This window comes from Muscardinus avellanarius (assembly GCF_963383645.1).
Source record: "Muscardinus avellanarius genome assembly, chromosome: 6".
Lineage (NCBI taxonomy): Eukaryota > Metazoa > Chordata > Mammalia > Rodentia > Gliridae > Muscardinus > Muscardinus avellanarius.
In genome coordinates this window covers 50,128,354-50,150,479 of record NC_137791.1, presented here as the reverse complement: position 1 = coordinate 50,150,479, position 22,126 = coordinate 50,128,354, and the positions used below count along the sequence as shown (strand labels likewise).

The 22,126-nt window shown below is 38.6% G+C and overlaps 1 protein-coding gene across 1 annotated transcript in view; it reads right to left on the bottom strand.

The window, feature by feature from the left end:
• The window catches only part of SLC39A8 (solute carrier family 39 member 8), a gene marked incomplete at both ends in the record, with an annotated part of 81,222 nt that overhangs the window by 35,545 nt on the left and 23,551 nt on the right, over positions 1-22,126 (bottom strand). The window contains 2 exons of the mRNA XM_080698062.1: positions 736-905; positions 15,264-15,426. Of these exons, the coding sequence (XP_080554188.1) occupies positions 736-905; positions 15,264-15,426 (333 nt within the window). The remainder of the gene's footprint in view (positions 1-735; positions 906-15,263; positions 15,427-22,126) is intronic.

The window sequence follows — 22,126 nt, the reverse complement described above, 5'->3', positions numbered from 1 at the left end:
ATTTCTCCAGCTCACTTTTGTGGTGCCCTCCCACTAAGATTTTTCTCTTTCCCTCCTCTTCAACATCCCCTCTCTCTTCCTCTCACTTATTTTTCTTCTATTTTTTTCTTACATGGCTACAATAAATATTGGAAATAAAACATACCCATTACTTGCTGACTAATTGAGTAGTGCACTATAGTCAATATCAGATCAACAACACATTTTATCAAAGAAAAATAAGTTTGCTATTTATTGATTGGCCTTTGATTGATTTTTTTTCTTCAGTCAAAACAAAACAGGAAAATGAGGAAAATGTTTGTCAACCATGCTCACTCATCCGCTAGTCCTCATAGCTGTAGTGAATATGCGAGGGAATTTTGTGTATGTCTTCAGTGAATTTGACATTGCATGCTCTTTAGAAAAATAAATAAATAATGAAACAGTGTGCAGAAACATTAAATTTGCCAAGTGCAAGGCAGAATAAAGCATGAAGGCCCTGAGAGGTGTCCCAGAGCTGTCTGAGCACGTTCTAGTGACTGGCCTCTTAGAATATTAATTTTGTCTCTGACACTGAGATCTACTATAACCCAAGACCAGCTTCTCCATTTGCTGTGATTCAGCTTTCTCTTATCCAAAACACATTAAACCAGACCATAAAATGCTGTGAGAACTATGGAGGCTAAAAATGTTCAAGGACTATAGAGCATTTAGAAGAAACAAGTATTCACAGAAACAAATAGCCAGCATCCTTACCTCTGGAATAAGCTGGAAAATTGCATTTGAAAAAAGAGTCCCAATAGCCAGCCCCACAAAATAGGTCAGAATTTTGGGGAAATAAGACTTCTTTATCAAGGGAGTCAAAATCAATCCGAGGAGTGATGCCAGATTAATAATTGTCACCGACAGGAATCCATATCCCCAAACTGTGAGTCAGAGGGAAAAGTAAAAATTAATCAGTGCCAAAGACCCAAATGAAATCTTGGAGTACACTCCCTTGAAACAAATTTCTTCTTTAAAATTCGAAACAGGTACCTGCTTAAAAGAAAAGAAAGATTCTCAATTAAAATTACACAGAAAACCGAGACATATACACAGCATAGTAAACATTAATAGAAATACTGACTTAATCTGTCGTAAACCATCGTTACGAGATCAGAAAGTTTTATAGATTGCAGGGAATTGGAGGAAATTCTAGAACAATGATAAATAACACGAGGTCCACAGGCTCCCAGCCACCTAGTTTCCTCTGTGGCTTGAGGCCTGTTTTAAAACTCAGCTTTTTGTGTTTCCTAGTTTGGGCATATTAGAGGAAACATATGTATCTTCTTCTTCTGTGCTTGGCTGATCTCACTTAACATAATGTTCTCCAGGGCTTTCCATCTTCTTTCAAATGATATAATTTTGTTCTTCTTTATGGCTGAATAGAATTCCATTGTGTGTATTTCCCACAGTTTTGCTATCCATTCATCTGTTGATGGTGATCTGGGTTGGTTCCATATTTTGGCTATTACAAATTGTGCTGCTATGAACATAGGTATGCATATGTATACCAGAGGGACTCCAGATATTGAAGGGGAAATACTAGCTAAGTTTGGATGGTAAGATAGGAGAGGAGGAAGGCCGGTCTTGATTAATAAGGGTCTACACTTAAACATGTGTAAAATTATGAATAAGACATGGTTAACCTGGACAACCATTGGTGGGAGGGGGGAAGGGAAAATGGGGGCGGGCGGGGGGAGAGGGCACCAAATGTAGTGTAAATGTATACTATTTATGTTCAATAAAAAATTGTTAAAAAATTAAAAAATAAAAAATAAAAAAATAAAGTAAAAAAAAAAAACTCAGCTTTTGGTAGGAAGGCAGAAGCCGTGTGAGTTTCAGGGAAAAGGATAAGGGCTGGAGGGCAGTGGCAGAAATGAGTCTGGGTGGGCTGGTGTCAAGGTGACCATCGCTGCAGACGTTGAGCTTGTCATAATCTTTTGTCTGCAGACTCTTGAGAGCACCTCCCAGAGAAGACAGCAGCAGCTCGGCCTCCCAGCTGGGGCCCAAGACCTAGAATCAGCCTAGGGCCTGGAGCACACAGGAAATGAGAGCGGGCGGTTAGAGTGACTGTGCCCCCCTCCACAGGCCAGAGCAAGGCAAAATGCTGGGTTCGAATGAGATGCTGGGGACAGCTGGAGGTGGCACACCTTTCCTCTCTGGATACCCAGGGCTTGTTGCCTAATAGGTGCTCAATAGATGGTGCTTAGAGTGAAATGAGCAGATGCTGTCCTGAGTTCTGCAGCTAATGGCATGTGTGATTTTTTGTGTTTGGATCTCACTTCCCCCTCTTGATCCTAAAGGGGTAGTTTAAGGACAAAATGGGAATGCAAGTAAGAGAGGCGGGTTAGCCACCTTTATCAGCGCAGGTGGAGATAGAAGTGGCTTTGTAACACAAGGCTTTGCCTGTGGCCCCACACACTGGATGCTGCTCAGTATGAAAGGTGAGAAAGCTGCCTCTGCATTGCTACTTCTTTAAAATATCCAGAAAACACTTAAATGTGGGGCCACCTTTCTCACTGGTACTATCAAAGGAATTCACTAGCAATGCCTAGTGCTCAGGGAGCTAGCCTTTGTCATGTGCTGAGCACTGTGGGAAGCAAGCAGCATGTATTAGCTCATTTGACCCTCACAATGACCTGTGAGAGACACACTATCATTACTTCTTCATAGAGTTGAATAAGTCAGAGCACAGGGAGTTCAAATAAGCTGCCCCAGTGACATGATAGAAAGCTGGATTCCAAACCCAGATAATCTGGCTCCTAGGCCAGAATGTGCTTCAATACTTATTTTATATTATTTATTACAGTCATCCAACCTTTTAAAAGCCCAAGGACTCATCAAAACTGTACAAATTTTATCCCAACTTACACCTCTGAATACAAGATTACTTGCTGTTAATCTTAGCAATTCTATCTACAAATAAAATAAGCAAATATTAATTGAACCTAGGATGTGGATTAAATCATGTTTTCTGCCAACAAGGAGCTTGCAATTTTCTGTGTGGGGATCTGGAGAATGCATACATGTGGGCGTGCGGGCATGCATTTGTGTGTTTATGTATGTCTGTGCACGTGTGTCCATGAATGCACATACATGCACATATATGATGCCAAGTACCAAATGAAAAGGACAGATGGTGAATGGTTGTATGTAACTCCAGGCATCATCACGGCACTGACCGTGATGGCTTTATCTACTCCAGACACTGGCCTATCACTTCCAGATCCTGGCCCTGTCCTACAAAGTCACGCCACAGTCCACCTCATTCCCACTTACCACCTTATCACTTAAGACAATACTGCCCACTCTGCTCAGGCTTTCCTCCATGATATATCCACCCATATTTTCCCTCAATACAAAAGCCTTCAATACCATCACTAGCCTACACATATTCATTCATTCACAGATACTCATCTTATTGAGTATACAAGACATGTGCATGTAAAACACTAAAATAAAAAAGTAAAGAAATGTTTACATGCCAAATAAAGGCAATGTCACATACTCAAACTCATCAGCTTCCACCGAGAAATCCAGCTCCAAAAACTCATTCAGTGCCTACATAAATAGCAGAAACACCAGGATCAATTCCAATTTCTCACTCTCCACTAGTCAATTCCACAGACAATTGGTGACCAAGCCCTATCAATTCCGCTTCAGATATCTCTCACCTCTAGCTTCTCCCTCCTCATGCCTGCGGGAGTCCAGCCCTGGTCATTTCTCACTCCCTCACCCACTGCAGTATGACAGCTTTCTCTCTGGTTCCCTCCCTCTAGTGAACATGACCTTCAGGTTATTATACAAAAACACAAAAATGATGCCCCTATTTCAAAACTGCCCTTTATAAACTGACTCAACCTCTCCAGCATTATTTACCCTCTTCTCAAAATGATCTTTGCCCAGACACAATGTTTTCCAAACGCAGCGTTATCCATGGTTCTCCGTGGGAAACTCCTTTCTACTTTCACTGCCTGAGAAACTCACATGCAGCGCTCCAAGCCAACTTAGCATCTCCTCTGTGAAGTCTTCTTCCTTCCATGAGCAGCAGACCTCTGCTCAACAAGACTCCCATATATTTGTTTGAAGCTAATTCAATTAACATACTCTGTGTGCTAAAGAAATGTTGTCATATATACATGTGTCTATATTGTACAAACAGTGAGATTCTCAAGAGAATGGCTGTGTTTAATTCATCCTTGGTGCCCAGAACATTGTCCATGAAATAGCACATATCTTTGCTAATGAATTGATGAATGCCCTATTTCATGGGACAGCCCAGAACACTGTCAAAAAAAAATCAATTCATGGATATGCATGTATCACTATAGTGTTCTGACTTTGGAATCAGCCTAGATGTCCCTCAACAGATGAATGGATTGCAAAAGTGTGGTATAAACACACAATATAATTTTACTCAGCTATAAAGAACACAGTTATGTCACTTGCAAGAAAATGAATGGAACTAGCTAATATTATACTAAGGGAGATTAGCCAGTCAAAAAAAAAGTGAAGGGTTGCATGTTTTCTCTCTTATGTTGAAGCTAGAGAAAATTTTAGAAACATAAGGGACCTCAGATAAATGAGGAGAGAGACCAGCAGAATAATGGAAGGCAATTTGGAAGGGAGGAAGGAAGAAAAAAAGGGGGACTTAGTGAAGGAAAACAATTCAAATAATGCTATGTTCACATGTGAAGTTATCAGTGTTATTCTCAATAGTATGTCCATAGAGGAGGAGGGAGCGGAGTGAGATCTGGAGGGAAGCACACCAGATGCTGTGTGCACCTTGTTATGATGTATAATTGCAGTGCACCAATAAAATTATATTTAAAAAGTCAATTCATGTGCTCATTCTATCTTCCTAAGACCCTTGCTTTTGTGCACATTTATCAGAACCATTCGGGTTTTGTTGTATAGAGTCTTCACAATGTTGAGGTACATTTCCTTCTATTCCTAATTTCCTTAGAATTTTTTTTTTATCATGAAAGGGTGTTGTACTTTGTCAAATGCTTTTTCTACATCTATTGATATAATCATGTTGTTTTTAATCCTTAACTCTATTGATGTGATTATTTATATTTATTAATTTGCTAATATTGACCCAGCCTTGTATGCCTGGGATGAAGCCTACTTGGACATGGTGAACTATTTTCTTGATGTAGCTTTGAATGCAAATTGCTAATATTTTGTTGAGATATTTTGCATCTATGTTCATCACTGATATCGGACTGTACCTTTCTTTTTTTTGTGGTATCTTTATTTGGTTTGAGGATTAAGGTGATGTCGGCTTCATAGAATGATTTGATAGTGTTCCTTTTTTTTCTATTTCACAAAATACTTTGAAAGCATTGGAGTTAGTTCTTCTTTGAAGGTCTTATAGAATTCAGCTGGGAATCCATCTGGGCCTGGACTCCTTCTTTGACTCCTCTTCCCTTTATTGTTGTTTTGATTTATTTGATTCCTATTGATTTGTTTAGGTTTTCTCTGTCCTCTTGGTCCGTTTGTGTAAGCTGCAGATGTCTAGGAATTTGTCAGTTTCCTCTGGGTTTTCTATTTAATTGGAATATAAAGTTTCAAAATACTTTGTAATAAGGTTTCTGTTTCCACATAATCTGTGGTGATATCTCCATTTTCATCTCTTATCCTTGAGATTTGGATCTGTTCTCTCTTTTTGTTAGGTTGGCTAAGGGTTTGTCAATCTTATTAATCTTTTCAAAAAACCAGCTTTTTGTTTTGTTGATCTTCTGAGTTTTTTGTTTATTATTTCATTAATTTTTGCTCTGATCATTATTATTTTCTGCCTTCTGCTAGTGTTGGGGTTAGCTTGTTCCTGTTGTTCTGGGGCTTTGAGGTGCATCAGTAGATTATTTGAGTCTTTCTGTTTTCTTCTATGGACATTTAATGCTATGAATGTTCTTCCTATCACTGCCTTCAAGGTGTCCCATAGATTTTTTATATATTGTATTTTTATTTTCATTTGATTCTAGGATTTTTTTTATTTCTCTCCTATTTCTTCTTTGATTCAGTCTTCATTTAGTAATGTAGCATCAATCTCCCTATATTTGTGTGTTTTTTCGGGATTTTCATGTTGTTTTCTACTTTCAAACCAATTTAGTCTGATAAGATGCAAGCAATTATATTTAGTTTTTTAATATTATCCTAATTGAGTACACCCAGGCCCAAAGAACAAGTAGATGTATGTTCTCTCTTATCTGTGGAAGCCTGAGAGATATTTGGCAACAAGGACAACATAAGATAGATGAGCAGAGACTCCAGGGGAGTGATGGAGGGTGACTAGGGAAGGGGGAGGGAAATCAAGTCATAAACAATTCAATAATAGAAATAATGCTATGAATGTATACAAAATAGCCAATTCCAATGTCAAAGACTTGTGGGGGATGGGGAAGAACCCAGTGGGGAAGGCAACAAGAGTATGTCCATGTATTTTTTCTAACACTCTGTATGCCAATGTGATGTAATATTGCAATGCACCTAATTCTTTTTTTAAAAAAAGAACAATTTGGGAAACTGAAAATTAAGTCATCACACCCTACACACATCACATAGATTCTCCTTATTGTATTGTTAGTACAGTTTTTAATCCAGTTTTCTACTCAACTGGGACACCAGAGAGCGAATTGATATAAAAACTTCCTTTGGGCCTCGCCAATACACCATAGACTCACTCTAATGATGAGTTTCAGAGAAGATTCCCTTCTATGTCTATGTGAACGCTGAAAGATTTCGATAGATTTACAATAATAATAGCAATAGCTAGCATTTATCAAATGTCCATTATATGATTGAAGAACTTCACTTATGTTAACTTATAAAAACTCTGTAAGATAGATACTGTTATTATCCCTAGTTTGCAGGTTAGGACACATGATTCTATTATTATCCTCATTTTGCAGATCCATAAACAGTCCAGACTCTTATTCTACCTGACCCCAGGCAAATGAGTAGCTGCACAGAATGGTGGTTAACAGTGCAAACTCTGGAGCCTGTAAATTTGTATTTGAAACCCAGTTCTTCCCTACATGGCATCACCAACTGTTTTTTTTTTTTTTTCTTCACTAAGCCTTTTTTTTTTCTTTTCTTATTGAAAATGCGAGTCAAAATAGCTCCTATCTCATAGTGCTTTTACAAGAATAAATTAATCCTGTTCCTGCAACATAGCAAGTTTTTCAATAAAGGTTGTTATTATTTCCAAAAAAACATAGAAAATAGAGACTATACTATAAATTTTAGTTCAGCCCTGGGCTCTCCTACCCCACAGATACTACAGCTACCAGAAGTCATTTGCCCTCTCTGGAGAGGAGACTTAGATTACCGGTGGTATTACAGCATAAGGACAGAATGATCTTCAGTAACACGTCAAGTAAAATTCTACTATTCTTATCTGTTATCTGAATTAAACAGTATTCTGGGAACTCATCACAAAAATGAAGCAATTTCAAACTATTAAATTATTACTGAAATACAATTAATATACTATTGTATTCATCAATATGATTTTATACTGAAAGTCAACCTCACAAAATCACAAACTGAGACTTCCGGGAAGACGGCGACCGAGAAAAGCGGGGCTTAAGAGCCCCGCTAACAACAAATATCCATTACCACAAAATCAGCGCCTTTCAAAGCCAGAAAACAACATCACCAGAGAAACAAAAAAAATCACCAGGCTCCAGAGAGAAAGCGGACTGAGAACAGAGCCACAGAGGAGATCCTCACGCCCGAGGACGCGGCAGACGCGGCAGCAGCGTCATACTGCCGGCGAATTCACGGGACGGCCACAGCAAGCCGAGGGGAGCCGCTGCGGAACAGCCAGGAGGGATTTCTCGGCGCAGAGGACATCTAAAGCTCCCAGTGTCTGAGCTCAGCACACGCTGCAGGGATTCAGAGTGGAAATCAAAACCAAGAAAAAAAAAAAAAAAACGCCAGCCCAACAGCCGAGGGCGTGGCAGCGGCGCCATATTGCCACCGGCGGCAGCAGCACCGAATTCACTACAGCTACATCTGCGTACTCAAGAACAGTGAGTCAAATTGCGGGCCACAGCGGAGAAATCCCAGTACTGTACTCACTAGGACTTGACCCAGTGGGAGAGGGGCTGTGGCAGTGATATCACACCATAGGAGAACGTGCAACCTGGCACCCCCCACGGTCTAAAGCAGCCTCTATCGACTCTCTGGGTCGGAGACTCTGTGATACAACCCAGTAAAGGAGTAGTGGGGTCTGAGATACAACAGACTCGAGATCCAGAGCACCTTAAGTGAAGTCATAGTGACCCAAGGGTAGAACCCAGAGAAGGCACAAACTTCCGAAATCATGGGAAAGAGGAATAATACTGGAGCAATGAATGCTCACAACCCCACAACATCAGAACCCGATAAAACAGAAAATCAGAGATTTCTAGAAGATCAAATCAGGAAAATAACTGTAGAAATAATAGAGGTGCTTCGAAAAGAACTCAGAGAGAGCCAAAAAGAGATAAAGGATGCAATTAATGAAGTAAAGGCCTCAATTCAAAGCACAAACAACCGATTAGAACACATGGAGAACAGAATCTCGCTCTTAGAAGATGATCATTCCAAAAATGAACGCATAGTTTCTAATCTAGGAAAAAATATCCGACAGCAGGAATCTGATATTGAAGAAATATGGGCCCATTTTAAGAGAGCTAACCTAAGAATAATTGGAATAGAGGAGGGAAAAGAAAGTGAAACCAAAGGGATCAACAGTCTCTTCAAGGAAGTAATAGCAGAAAATTTTCCAGACATAGAGCAAGAGGTCGATACGCAGGTCCAGGAAACTTATAGAACTCCCTTTAGACAGGATCGGAGAAGAGGATCCCCACGCCACATAATTGTCAAAATGACCAGTGTGGAAGCCAAGCAGAGAATCTTAAAGGCAACAAAAGCAAAGGGCCAAGTGACATTCAGAGGCAAACCAATTAGAATCACTCCAGACTTCCCAAACCAAGTTATGAGAGCCAGAAGGGCTTGGAGTAACATATTCCCAATTTTGAAAGAAAACAACTTCCAGCCAAAAATTTCCTACCCAGCAAAACTTTCTATCAAATTAGATGGAGAAATAAGAAGCTTCCATGACAAACAGAAACTGAAGGAATTTATGTTTTCAAAACCAGCACTAGAGAAAATACTCAAAGAGATTAACTACAAAGAAGAAATGGGTAACACACATCAGAACTAGAGAAACAAGATTTTCCATCCAACAGACAACTAAGATTGGTTATCTGTGGAGATTCATTATTTATGTTAGTCTGTTACCTATCTCTAAAGGGTATTGTTTGCCTTTATTGTTGTTAATTTTTAGGATTTCTAGTTGGAATATTAATATACCTTCAGATATAGCATTTGGAAATATTTTATCCAATTCTATTAGTAACTGTTAACTCTGTTTACATTGTCTTTGGATATACAATATGTTTTTTATTTTTTAGGGAGTTTGTATACTCTTCTGTTGCCTGTGCCATTGAAATCATAACCAAGAAATCACTGCCAATTTCATTGTTGTGAGGTTTTATGACCCAGATTTTCTCCTAAAAGTTTATAGTCTTAAGATTTATATTTAGGTCTTTTATCTATTTTGAGTTAATGTTTGTATATGGTGTTAGGTAAGGGTCCAATTTTATTCTTTTTCATGTAATTATTATTTTTCAACAATATTTAGTTAAAAGATTAGTATTTCCTCCACCAAATGTTCGTGGAAACCTTGTCAAAAATAATTTGACAATATATGTAAGAATTGATCTCTAGGCTTTTATTTAACTCCAGTGGTTTATATATCTGCCTTTAGAATAGTACTACACTGTTTCAATTATTGTAGCTTTATATGGTTTGAAATCAGAAAATATATATCTGCTAGCTTTGTTCTTCTTCAAGATCGTTTTGGGTACCTAGAGTCCATATTACATATTAGGATAAATTTTTTTTCTGAAAAATAAATATATAAATATATGATAGTTTCACCTAAAAAATAGAAAAAAATAGATTCTCTGGTAAGAAAGAAAGCAAAAAGAAATATTGAAATGTTATCTTTAAGTCATCAAAAGCTTGGTATCAGACAAATGAAACTGTTATGTGAGATTATCATTTTTAATTTTGGATAAATTGCTATAATACTAGATGTCAACTACTAAGCCAAGCATAGGAGGGGGGGATAGGGAGAGAACGGGGTGGGGATTGGGTGGGGGCTGACTGGGCAATGTGTGCATGTATGTCTACAAAAGTATGTATCCCACTATGATGTATGAATACAGTGCACCAATTAAAAATAAATATGAAAAAAAAATTTTTAAAAAATCACAAACTGAGATCTTTGAGAAAAACGAGCCTATTTTATCTGCCCTCTGAAAAGTCAACATAAATGTGTTCAGAAAATTCTTGTATTACGACCCCCCTGAATTGCTTTTTTTCTTTTTTTGGTGGTACTGGGGTTTCTGGAAACCCTTCTACCTCCAGGCTACACTCCCAGACCTATTTTATATTTTTATTTGGAAACAGGGTCTCTTAAGCCAGCGAGGCTGGCTTTGAACCTGTCTCCACCTCCCAGGCATGGGGATTACGAGTGTGTGCCACCACGCCCCGCCTGTTGCTTTTATTCTGATTTTTATTCTCTTGGTTGAACTCAGACTTGACTTTCTATTAAGTGAACAGTTGTATAAAGAATCCCGTGTACTGAATAATTTTAAAAATATGTCTTTGTGGGAAACAGCATTGCCCAAAGACCAGCAAATGGAGTAAACGATCTATCGATGCACATGTAAGATGATCAGAGATGTCATCTTCATCTGTGCCAGGCTTTTGCTTGGCACTCTGACAGTTCTATAAGAAAGGCGCTATTATGAAATGCATTTCACCTGTGAGACAACAAAGGCATGGGGACATTAACAAGTAAGTTGCTGAAGATGATGCAGCTACCTCAAAGTAAAACAAGTAAGATTATCACATCAAAAAGGAAGCATACTACCAGGTTAGTTATACTAGACACTACCCTTTCTAATGGGTCCTCTGTCCAAATATTTGGTAACTTTCTGGTCTTGTAACTTAAAATGGCTCACTTTTCTGCTTTATGACTTTGCAGTGCTGACATTTGAATTCTCTTTCTGCTTCCAACTTCTATATTCTCACCTTGTGTGTGTGTGTGTGTGTGTGTGTGTGTGTGTGTGTGTGTGTTGCTGGGGCCAAGGACATTCTATCTCTGAGATAAGGACCTTCAATCTCTGAGCTACACCCCCTGTCCCATTTTATTTTTTATTTGGAAACAGGGTCTAAGCTCTTGAGAACCTCACTAAGTTGCTGGGGCTGGCCTCAAATTTGCAATCCTGTCTCAGCCTTCCAAGTACTGACATGATAAAGTATGCACCACCATGCCTGGCTTCATCTTTTGGTTTCTGAAATACAGTAACCTGGGCAGTTGGGGTTAAAGAACTTATGAATATCAGAGTGCAAGATTTTCTTTTCCTGAAGCCTGACATCCTGTATATAGGATTATGTCCTAGTAATATATTTTATTTAACAGATCTAATGTAGCATTTATGTGCCAGATAATGTTCTAAGTACTTTACAAATATAATGATATTAAATCCTTACAGCAGCCCTGTGGGAAGGGAACTACTTAATTTTTTAGTGTTTTGCAATTATGTATGATTGTGAGATTCAATGGGGTAAAAAAACATACACGCACACAGCTTTTGGTGTATTTCTTTCCCTGTTCCTCCTCCTCCCTCCCCACATACATTAGTGAAATTGGTAGAAATATCTTCACATATTGCCATAATATCGTTTGATCTGTTTCCTTCATCAATCCTCCTCTTCTCATCTCTGAATCCCTCCTGAATCCCCTTCCACTACTCAACAGGCCTCTTTCCCACATTATTTAAGGTCCCTTATGTTTCCTATTTTCTCTCTGGCTTCCACATATGAGAGAAAGCATACAGCCCTTGACTTCTGAGATTGGCTAATCTCACTTAGCACAACATTTTCTATTTCCATCCATTTTCCTGCATATAACATAATTTTGTCCTTTATTGCTGAGTAAATTCCAGTGTGTATAAACCACAACTTCTTTCTCCGTTCATGTGTGGACTAACACCAGGGTTGGTTTCATCATTTGGCTACTGTGAATTGTGCTTGTATCAACATGACATATATGTATCACTATGATATTCTGACTTTAATCCTTTTGAAAAGATACCAACAAGTGGTATATTTGAATCAGACGGTGGTTCCATTCCTAGGTTTTTGAGGAACCTCCAGACTGATCTCCATAGTGGTTGTACTAATTTACAATTCCACCAACAGTGCAAAGAGTTGAAAGAAACTATTTTAGATGAGAAAACTGTAGTGGAAAAATTGAGATTAAAGTCACGTGCCCTTTACAGAGCCGGGACTTGAGCCCACGTGGACTGACTTCATAGTCTATGCTTTTTCAATTCCATACTACTACCAAATGTTAAAACACTTAAACATTTTCAAATTTTAATTTTTTATTTTTATTGGTGTATTGTAGTCATACACCTTAATGAGGCAGAGTTTATATTTGAATGTAAAGTTCAAACTATATTAAACAGGCTTATAGAAATATAAATATACGCTAGCAAAAATATTTGCTTGAACAATTAGTGAGTAGACATTACTGTTATTTCAGAATTAAAATTACTTTTATTCACAGAATTGTTAATTATATTGATAAATTGTGCTTGATAATTTCTGTTCTTTGCATATATAAATACAGAAGATACCTCAACAAAGCCAGAATGGAAGGGTAGGAGAGGAAGAAGGCTGAGGTTGATTAATGGAGGAGCTGCATTCGATTATGTGTAAAAGTATGAATGTAGCATGGTCAACCTGGACACTTATTGTTGGAAGGGGGGAATGGGAAGTGGGGGTGAGAGGAGAGGGCACCAAGCACACTCTGAATGTATGCCATTTTCAATATGATCCACATAAAAATAAAAACATTTAAAAATAAATAAATAAATACAGAAGATAAATGAAAGCATGACTTCTGGAGCCAAGACAATGTGGGTTGAATCTGGCTCTACCACGTACATACAAGGTGCAACTTTCTAAGAGCAAATGACTTTAAAATTCCTATAAACTGGAAAGAGCAATGATTATCTCATATAGTTATGTGACGATTAAGTGAGTTAATATATGCATAGTACTTGGAACAGTGTCTATTACATAATAAAGAATAGCCAAAATTGGCTCCTATAATTATTATTTTAGTATTATCATTGCTATTGTTGTTACTCACATATAGGGAGATTGAAGTGTATATACGCAGAATAATCCAAAAGTAAGGTAAATGGGCACTTTCTTTGTTGTGTTTCCCTTGTCTTCTCTAGCTTTGCTGTCTTGTTATTCTTTATGTATACTCATGTTAGACTAGCTTGCTCACACCAGTAACTTTAAATGCCATCTCTTTGATGACACATCCCCCCTCTCAGTCTCTCCTCGGCTTCAAATAGGTGCATCTCCACACATGGGTATACATCAATGACACAGAGCGACCATGGCAAACATACTCTCAATCCTCATCTCCACCTTTTCCCTACAATAAACGGCTCCTAACTACATTTCATCCCTGGAAAGGGATACAACCATGTATTTACTTTCACTGGCTCAAAACTTGATTCATCTTCCTCTTTCCCACATCCAACCCAGAAGCAAACCACTTTTGCACAATCTCCAAATTCCATCCGGAATCTGATCACTTCTCCACTCTCCTACTTCCCCCACGTTGGTCCGGGTTCACATCATCTTGAGCAAAAGCCTCCTGCCCAGTGTCCTTGCTTCTGCTCTTGCCCCATTACACTATCTTCTTCAGAGGCAGATACAAGACTTCTTTACAGGTTCAAATAAAAACATGGCATGCCCAACTTTTTAAAAGCGACTGTTGAGTGGCTTCCTGCTACATTCAGAATAAATCCAATCAACACATCTTACCAGGCCTTCCCCCTCTGGCCTCAGGCTACGCCCAGGACCTCATGGCCTTCTACAGTTCTTCTACTCACCACGCTGCAGACGCACAGGCCTTCCTGCTGCTCCTGGCTCATGCCAAGCCCACGCTCATGCTCTACTGTCTGTCCCCTTAACCACAAATACTCTGCAGAAGTTCTCACCCTGGCCTTTGCTCAGGTGCAACCTCAACCCTTCACCTCTCAGAAACCCCACCACCCACCACAACCTTCTCTACTTTGTTTTCTTCAGAGCATGCATCGCTCTGAAACTGTGTTATTTATTATTTACTCATGTAAATGAGTATTCTCAACTATACTCTGTCATAATAGAACAGGGAGTTTTCTTCTTATCCACCACTGAATCCTCAATGCACAGAATAGTGGTGTTCCATAAACATTTATTGAGTTAAAATTAAATTACCCATGTGGAGCAAGCTAAAGATTTTGGGATATCAATAATTTCGTGTAAATCGGAAGAAGAACCATTGAACAACTTGTTTATTTAATTGCTAAAAGTACTCTTCCACACATAAAAGTAAATGAACTGTTCATTAAGCATGATTAGTTTTCTTATATTTTAAAATTTCTTCACAGCAGATTTTTTTTAAGATTTAAAGAAAGTTATTAAAAAGATAGAAATACAGAAGATAGTTACAGCCCCATGCTATTCTTGAATGGCATGGGGGAGGTGGTTCGAGTGAATGCCCCACCCCAGATTATTTTTTTAAACGCAGTATTCATGGCATTTATTCATGACTATTATAGACCCTTAAGATCATGGCTGAAATTTTCTTTCATCTATGAACGTTACTAGAGTAATAACTGGGTCCTTTAAGATTTAATCTAAAGAAGCATGCTAATTCCCTTATGCCTTAACTGACAATTGCTGATAAACTAACACCTTTTAAAATAACATGATAAACAAAAAGTGATGGAAATTAATGGGTCATTTGTAATTTATAAACCAAATACTTAATGTGCAGTCTTATATATACAGCATAAATATGTATTGTTTCAAATCAAGAATTGAGTTTCATTTATGTTTTCAGTGGCATTAAGTATAATTTTGAGTCCACTAATAGAGGAGCATTATGTATGTATTCTAGCTATTTTCAAAATATAAGTCTTTACCTAAAGTTTCTGTGTAGATTAACTGCAACCAATAAAGCATAAAAGAAGGTATATGAACTTCATTTTCTACTGGCTTGTAGATTTTTCATAAAGTGAAAGAAAAAGTTGCAGGTATACCTTCTGAGAGACTTGGCTTCTTCTTGAGCTTCTGCTGATCCTCACAGGGGTGGAAGTTCAGCTGCTGCAAGACTGCTGGGCAGATGACAGAGAAGTTGGAGCTCGTTATCTGGGTAGCATTGGAAAAGCCGTGGAGGGAAAATATCTCTTCAGCTGATAAACACTGAAATAGAATAACACAGCCAAAACATACATGTGAGAAAAGTATACAAAGATACTATAGAGAAACAGAATAGTTCATCCAGGTGCACAGCACTTACTATACGAAAGCCCCTATAGAAATGTATGAATACCCCTTAATGGTGGAACAGTACACCTCTTTAAACCTAGAAACAAACACCAAAAATAGCAAAAAGCCTTTTTAATCAACAGCTTACCCATAGCAGGAAAAATGATTAAAATTTGGGTTGGGTATATACAGAGACTTAATTTAAAAAAAAAAAAAAAAAGGCTGTAGCTCAGTAATAGAGTGCTTGCCTAGCATGCACAAAGCCCTGGGTTTGATCCTCAGCAGTACAAAAAATACTAAATAAATATAAACAACAACAAAAAAGCATACCAAGAACATTCAAACAAAAAGGGATTTATGTAGCCAGGCATGATGGTGCACACTGGTAATCGCAGTACTTGGGAGGCTGAGACAGAAGGATCACAAGTTCGCGGCCAGCCTCAGCTACTTAGTGAAGTCCTCCACAACTAAGACTCTGTTATCGAAGATAAAGAATAAAAAATAGGGCTGAGCAGAGGCAATGGATGGTTTGTTATTTATCTACCACTGCTGGAAAATCTAATATCCATCTCTCAAGACAACATTTAACCTTTTTTATTTCCTCAAATATGACATACTTCACTGGTGGTAGTGAATAAGTCTTGGTTAACCAGGCTTACAATCCAAACGTACTTTTAAAGCACTTTTTCTAAGAAAATATGTGTGCTATATACTAGGTGTTAAATACGTGCGGAGTTTTATTTAGTATAGAGCATTAACTGCATTGTTTACATTAATACCATGCTAATTTGTAGAAAACGTTTAATACTAATTATCAATTGCAAATACATGAATCAATAAAAAGACTGTCTTTTGTTAAAAAAAAAAAATAGGGCTGAGGATGTAGCTCAGAAGTAGGATGCCAACAAAAAAAAAGGGGAGATTTATAAAAATTTCATATTCTCAATTTTTCTTCTCATTTTTCTTTTTTTATTTATCTGAATTGTTATTTCTTTTGTAAGAGCTATTGGAGTAGTCCTCTATAACATTTCTTGTAGACAAACACCTGGATCCTTCCAGTTTCATAATGAAGAATTACGTTTCTCCTCTGCAGAGCAGTAACAATTTTAATATATAAAAGTCATGCAGAATGTCTTTAACATGCTATTATTTCCTAAAATAGGCATTTTTGTCAATGACAGTAACTTTTACATATTGTATAAAGATGATAAATCTTTGAAGATGATTTTTATTGTTTTCAATATTCGAAGAATCTCAAAACTGAAATGTTAACGTCCATGTCAGTATATAGTTACTCTGATATGAACTACACTTAAAATTTTCCTTACAAATGCCGAAATTCATTATTGTCCTTTTTATTGGTGCATTGTAATTATACATCATAGTGAGGTTCAGAGTGACACGAACACAAATGCACACAGCATTCATTGTGTGGCTCCCTCCCCTACCCAGAGAGAAAATTTACATTGAGAGAGATAATTTCATGTATAAACAAAGGATTATTTGCATTGTGTCCATCATAATAAAATTTCAAAAATAGTAGTGGGCTGTTTAAAATTCATTAGAATTCATATTCATAGAATTAAAATTCATAGAATATGTGTTGGAAACAATTTCTTTAAAAATAATCTCTTCAAGCCGGGCGTGGTGGCGCACGCTTGTAATCCCAGCATTCGGGAGGCTGAGACTGGAGGATCGCAGTTCGCCGACAGCCTCAGCTACTTAGTGAGGCCCTCTGCAACTCAGTGAGACTCGGTTTCAAAATAAAGAATAAAAAATAGGGCAGGGGGTGTAACTTGGAGGTAAAATGCCCCTGGGTTCCATCTCCAGACCCGCAAAAAAAAAATAATAAAATAATAATAATAATAATCTCTTCAAGGTATTTTATTCTCAGGTACATTTTAATTATAAACTCTCTCCCACATACTTGAATTATTAAGAAGAATATAAATACTACTAAATGTTAAAAAGAATTATAGGATATGAAATTATCCATTCACTTAAATAGAAGTGTCAATTCTTGATAAATACAATTCCTTTGCATCCTTCCTCCAATACTCAAACCCCACTAAAACCTTAGCAATGTTTTATAGACTGAATTTCATCCCTCAAAAGCTCTATAATGTGTCCTTCATCCCCAATATGATGGTATTTGGAGATGGGGCTTTTCGTAGGTGGTTAGGGTCAAATTAGTTAAATAAGGGGGACCTGGCCCAATGGGGTTAGTACTCATATAGGAAGGGACACCAGAGAGTTGCTCATCTGCTTTCTCTACCCTATAAGAACACAGGAACAAGGGTGTGTCTACAGCCCAAAGAGAGAGCCCTCACCAGCCAGCGAAGCTTTTGGTCTTAGACTTCCAGTCTCTAGAATGGTGAGAATACAAACTTCTGTTGGTTAAGCTCCCCAGGCTACCGACAGCCTGAGATGACTAATACCATGAATAGTTTTGAGAACTTGGAAGCTGATGTTAATTATTCAGCCATAAGGTGCTTTAATTCCTTCACAACAGAAACCATGAAAGCAAAAATGTCAGATTTGGGTACATGAAAATTACTACTGCTTACAAGTGGGGGGAAAGAAAACAACTATACCAAGATAAATACAACTGTCAGAAGCTGAGGCTGCAATCTCCTTACAGCAAATGTGCATTTAGGCTTTCTTTTAATGTCTATTTAATGTCTACAAATGCATCTAAGTTGCTTCTTACTCAGCCTACTCTGTCTTTGGGGTTTGTGGTCACAACAGCTGAGCACTGGCCCTAGAAGAGGAGACACAGACTGCTGTGTTATCAGTCTTCTCTGTGGCTGATAATGGGGAATCCTAAAATAATAGATAGAGAACATACCTGGAGAGCCACTTGGGGAAGAGAAAGCGGGTATAGTTCATTCATTACCGTGAAGACACCCAGGAGCATAATTGCTATGCTCAAAAAATTACAGAGGCCTTGTGACTCAGCTGGCTGCTGCCTGAGTCCCAGAATGATAGGTGTGCTAGTGCAAACAGAGCAGAGCTGTGTGCCTGCAAGCAAATCCTAACCGACTTGGACTTCAAGTTCCTTCAGCCATAAAACAGGAGGAAAACAACAAGCTGCCTATAGAACATCACCAAAGACATCTCAGAATTAACATCCTCAGACTTCCTAAAACTTGGCGATTTGCCAGGGTCCAGCCCTAGCAGAGTCGGGGTTCGTGTGTTGATGAGGGGAAAATCGAGGCCAATGAGAGAAGAATGCCACACGAGATCAATCTTTCTCCATCTTTCTCCATTTTATTCAGGATTTGTTATAGTTTTTATACCTTTTTTGTTGGCAGAAAAGCCAAGGCAAAGTCATGCAAGCAGGATCGCCAAGGGCGGGAAAAAGTTATTATTTTCTATAGAGTTTAGGGCAAGGGTGCCAGACATTTAAATAATCATAATATGTTTTGTCTCACTTCACAAAGCTGACTCAAACTTAATCTTATACAGTGGCTCTAACTAAGGTCAGTTTGAACTTAATGTTTGGCCCAATAACTTTATCCTTGGTAAAAAAATCTTTGCTGTCTGAGTCTCTCACAAGCCACTGCCCATCAGTTTTAGTTATAATGTTTATACATAAAATTTCAATTATACATATTAATCCAAATAATCCTAAAATAATTTTATGAAGAAAGGAATGTTAGACATTCTTCACGGGTGATCTATGTCATTGCAGATCCTCTGATCGAGCTTTCTCAAGATCTGCAATAGCAGTGATTGTTAAGAAGTTCTATCGACTCAAACTATGGCCCACTACTGGATCAGGAAGACACATGACACACACTCGTTTTTTGTTTTGTTTTGTTTGGTACTGAGGATTGAACGTGGGGGTGTTCTACCTCTGAGCTATACCCCAAGCCTAGCCCTTTTTATTTTGATAAGGGTCTCACTAAGTTCTAAAGGCTGGCCTTGAACCTGCGATCCTCCTATCTTAGCCTACCAAGTTACTCTAATTACAGGTGTCAGCATTTCTTTTTTTTTTTTTTAAGAAAACCTTATTTATGCCGGGCGTGGTGGCGCACGCTTGTAATCCCTGCGCTTGGGAGGCAGAGACAGGAGGATCGCGCAGGTTCGAAGCTAGCCACGTGCGCTGGCTTAGGAGACCCTGTTTCCAAATAAAAATGTAAAAATAGGTCTGGGAGTGTAGCCCGGAGATAGAAGGGCTTCCAGGAACCGCAGTACCACCAAAAAAAAAAAAAAAGAAAGAAAGAAAACCTTATTTATGCTTCAAACTTCAAACCCAAGTCACTGACTTCACAGGAAATCCACAGAGAAACACTTTTCTGGGCTAAGCATCTGTTTTCCTTAGCTTCCTACCAGAGTGTATAGATGACAATACTTAATTTCAATTTGTAATCACTGCAATCCCACTCATACATGAGATTATACCAACCCGCAGACCAGAGTTCTAAATGTTCTTAGTTATACTCTATTTCCAGTAACTGCCAAAGATTTTCTGGTATGATCTCTGGCTACTTTTTGGTTTTTTTTTTTTTTTTGTTTTTTTTTTTGAGTATGTGGTGATGGAGACAGAACTCGGGGGTACTCTACCTCCAAGATATGTTCCCATACCCTATTTATTTATTTATTTATTTATTTATTTATTTATTTATTTATTTTGGTAGTACTGGGGTTCCTGGAAGCCCTTCTACCTCTGGGCTACACTCCCAGACCTATTTTATACTTTTTTTTAATTTTTGGAAACAGGGGTCTCTTAAGCCAGCGCGGCTGGCTTCAAACCTGCACGATCCTTCTGTCCCCGCCTCCCAAGCCCGAGGATCACAAGCATGTGCCACCACACCCGGCATACCCCATTTATTTTGAAATAGGGAGGGTCTCACTAAGTTGCTGAGGCTAGCCTTGGACCTGAGATCCTCTTGTCTCAATCTTCCCAAATACTAAGGTTACTGGTGAATCCCACCATGCCCAGCTCCTTCAATACTTCTGGAGACAAACCCCAAAGAACTCTTAACTGATTCTATTTTTGGAAGGTTTCAGGCATTAGCAGCAGAGGCAGAACTGTGTTCATCTCATCTGACATCAGAGGGTGATACCCTGTAAAACTTGGGTAAAGCAGTTCCCACTTCTCACACCGCAGAGACATGAGAGATATTCCACTCTAAGTTCACATCCAAGTCCAGGTCCAGGTCGCTACCACACTGTGGCTACTAGATGATCCACCATTTACAAAAACATCGCAAAGATACTTAAGCTTAATATCTTAGGATGACAGGGCTCATGTGCCTTTTTTTTTTTTCAAATTCTACAGCCAACACCTTCAATCCTAAATGGACTTCCATGTCAACAGGCACTCGCAGGGTTGAGCAGTCACACAGTTGAACCAAATTTCAAACAAAATTCAAGGCGAGTGTAGGTGATAAGCACCATCTCTGCTCTCTCATTTCTGGTAAACACCTAGTCCTATTTGCATCTGTTTTTATTCATTTTAGGGCTCCATCCATTACTTTGAAGCTGCAACTTGCTCTGCTTCTCAACGCCACTGCAGGTGGCAAAGACAGACCATCACCAGAAGCCTGGGACTGCCCTGGGAGGTCGGAGCCCAAGGAAGCACTCAGCATTTCTTAATAGAGCAAAATACACACTCAATGAAACTGTAAATGCATCTATCACATTTAACAGTGTTTTCTGAGTCTAATTTTAGCTTCTGTTACACATTATACATCGGATCACACTGTACATTTTTTTTTTTACTGCAAATGGCAAAGTTTAAATGTCATACCCCTTAAGGATGCCTAACTTGACCATTGCCCATAGGTCACAGGAGAAACTCTAGATGAAAAAGGAAATCCTACAGAGGATCAAATAAGACAACCTAACTGAGGGGATGGGAGAGGAGAAGAGGGAAACTCTCTAAAGCACACGGTGTACTTAAACATACCGAAGTCAACCACTAAGCCAGGCATGGGAAGGGGGATGGGGAGGGAATGGGGTGGGTGGGGACTGGGGGTGCTGGCTGGGTGATGTATGCATGTATGTTCACACAAATTTTTTACCCCATTATGATATATGAATATAATGCACCAATTTAAAAATATTTAAAAAGAGATACTCTCCCATGCACAGTTAGCAAAAAAGAATCTGCATGCTCCAATGAACATGTGATTAATGCTGTGAAACAGCTTAGGATCTCTACAATGTGTGTGGCATTGGTGTAGACATTTTAGCCCAAGCAGGTGGTCAAAGATAATAGCGCTGTGACAGCAGTAAGTGTCAATCGCCAGGAAGCACACAGAGGTGAGATGACAGGACTCAAAGCTTTGCATTGTGATAAGAAGATGTGCCACAAGGACCTGATCCACTTGAAATAGCTATCGACCAGTAAGTACAGTGCAAGTAATTTTGGACAACAGCCTATTTGGACCTCAATCCTGATTTCTACTATACTTTGATTTACAAGCTTGACCACAAAACAAAAGGAAGCAGTTGTCTATAAAAAGCCAGTGTCTCCCACAACAAAGGGAATGAGAGCCCAGTGCTTGAATACAGAGGGCACCAGAAACTGGTTGAACCACTGACACTAACCAGGAAGCTCAAACACCCTCTCCACGGCCCTTACCCCCCAAACAATGAAGGAATAGGTTATGGAAATAGCAGA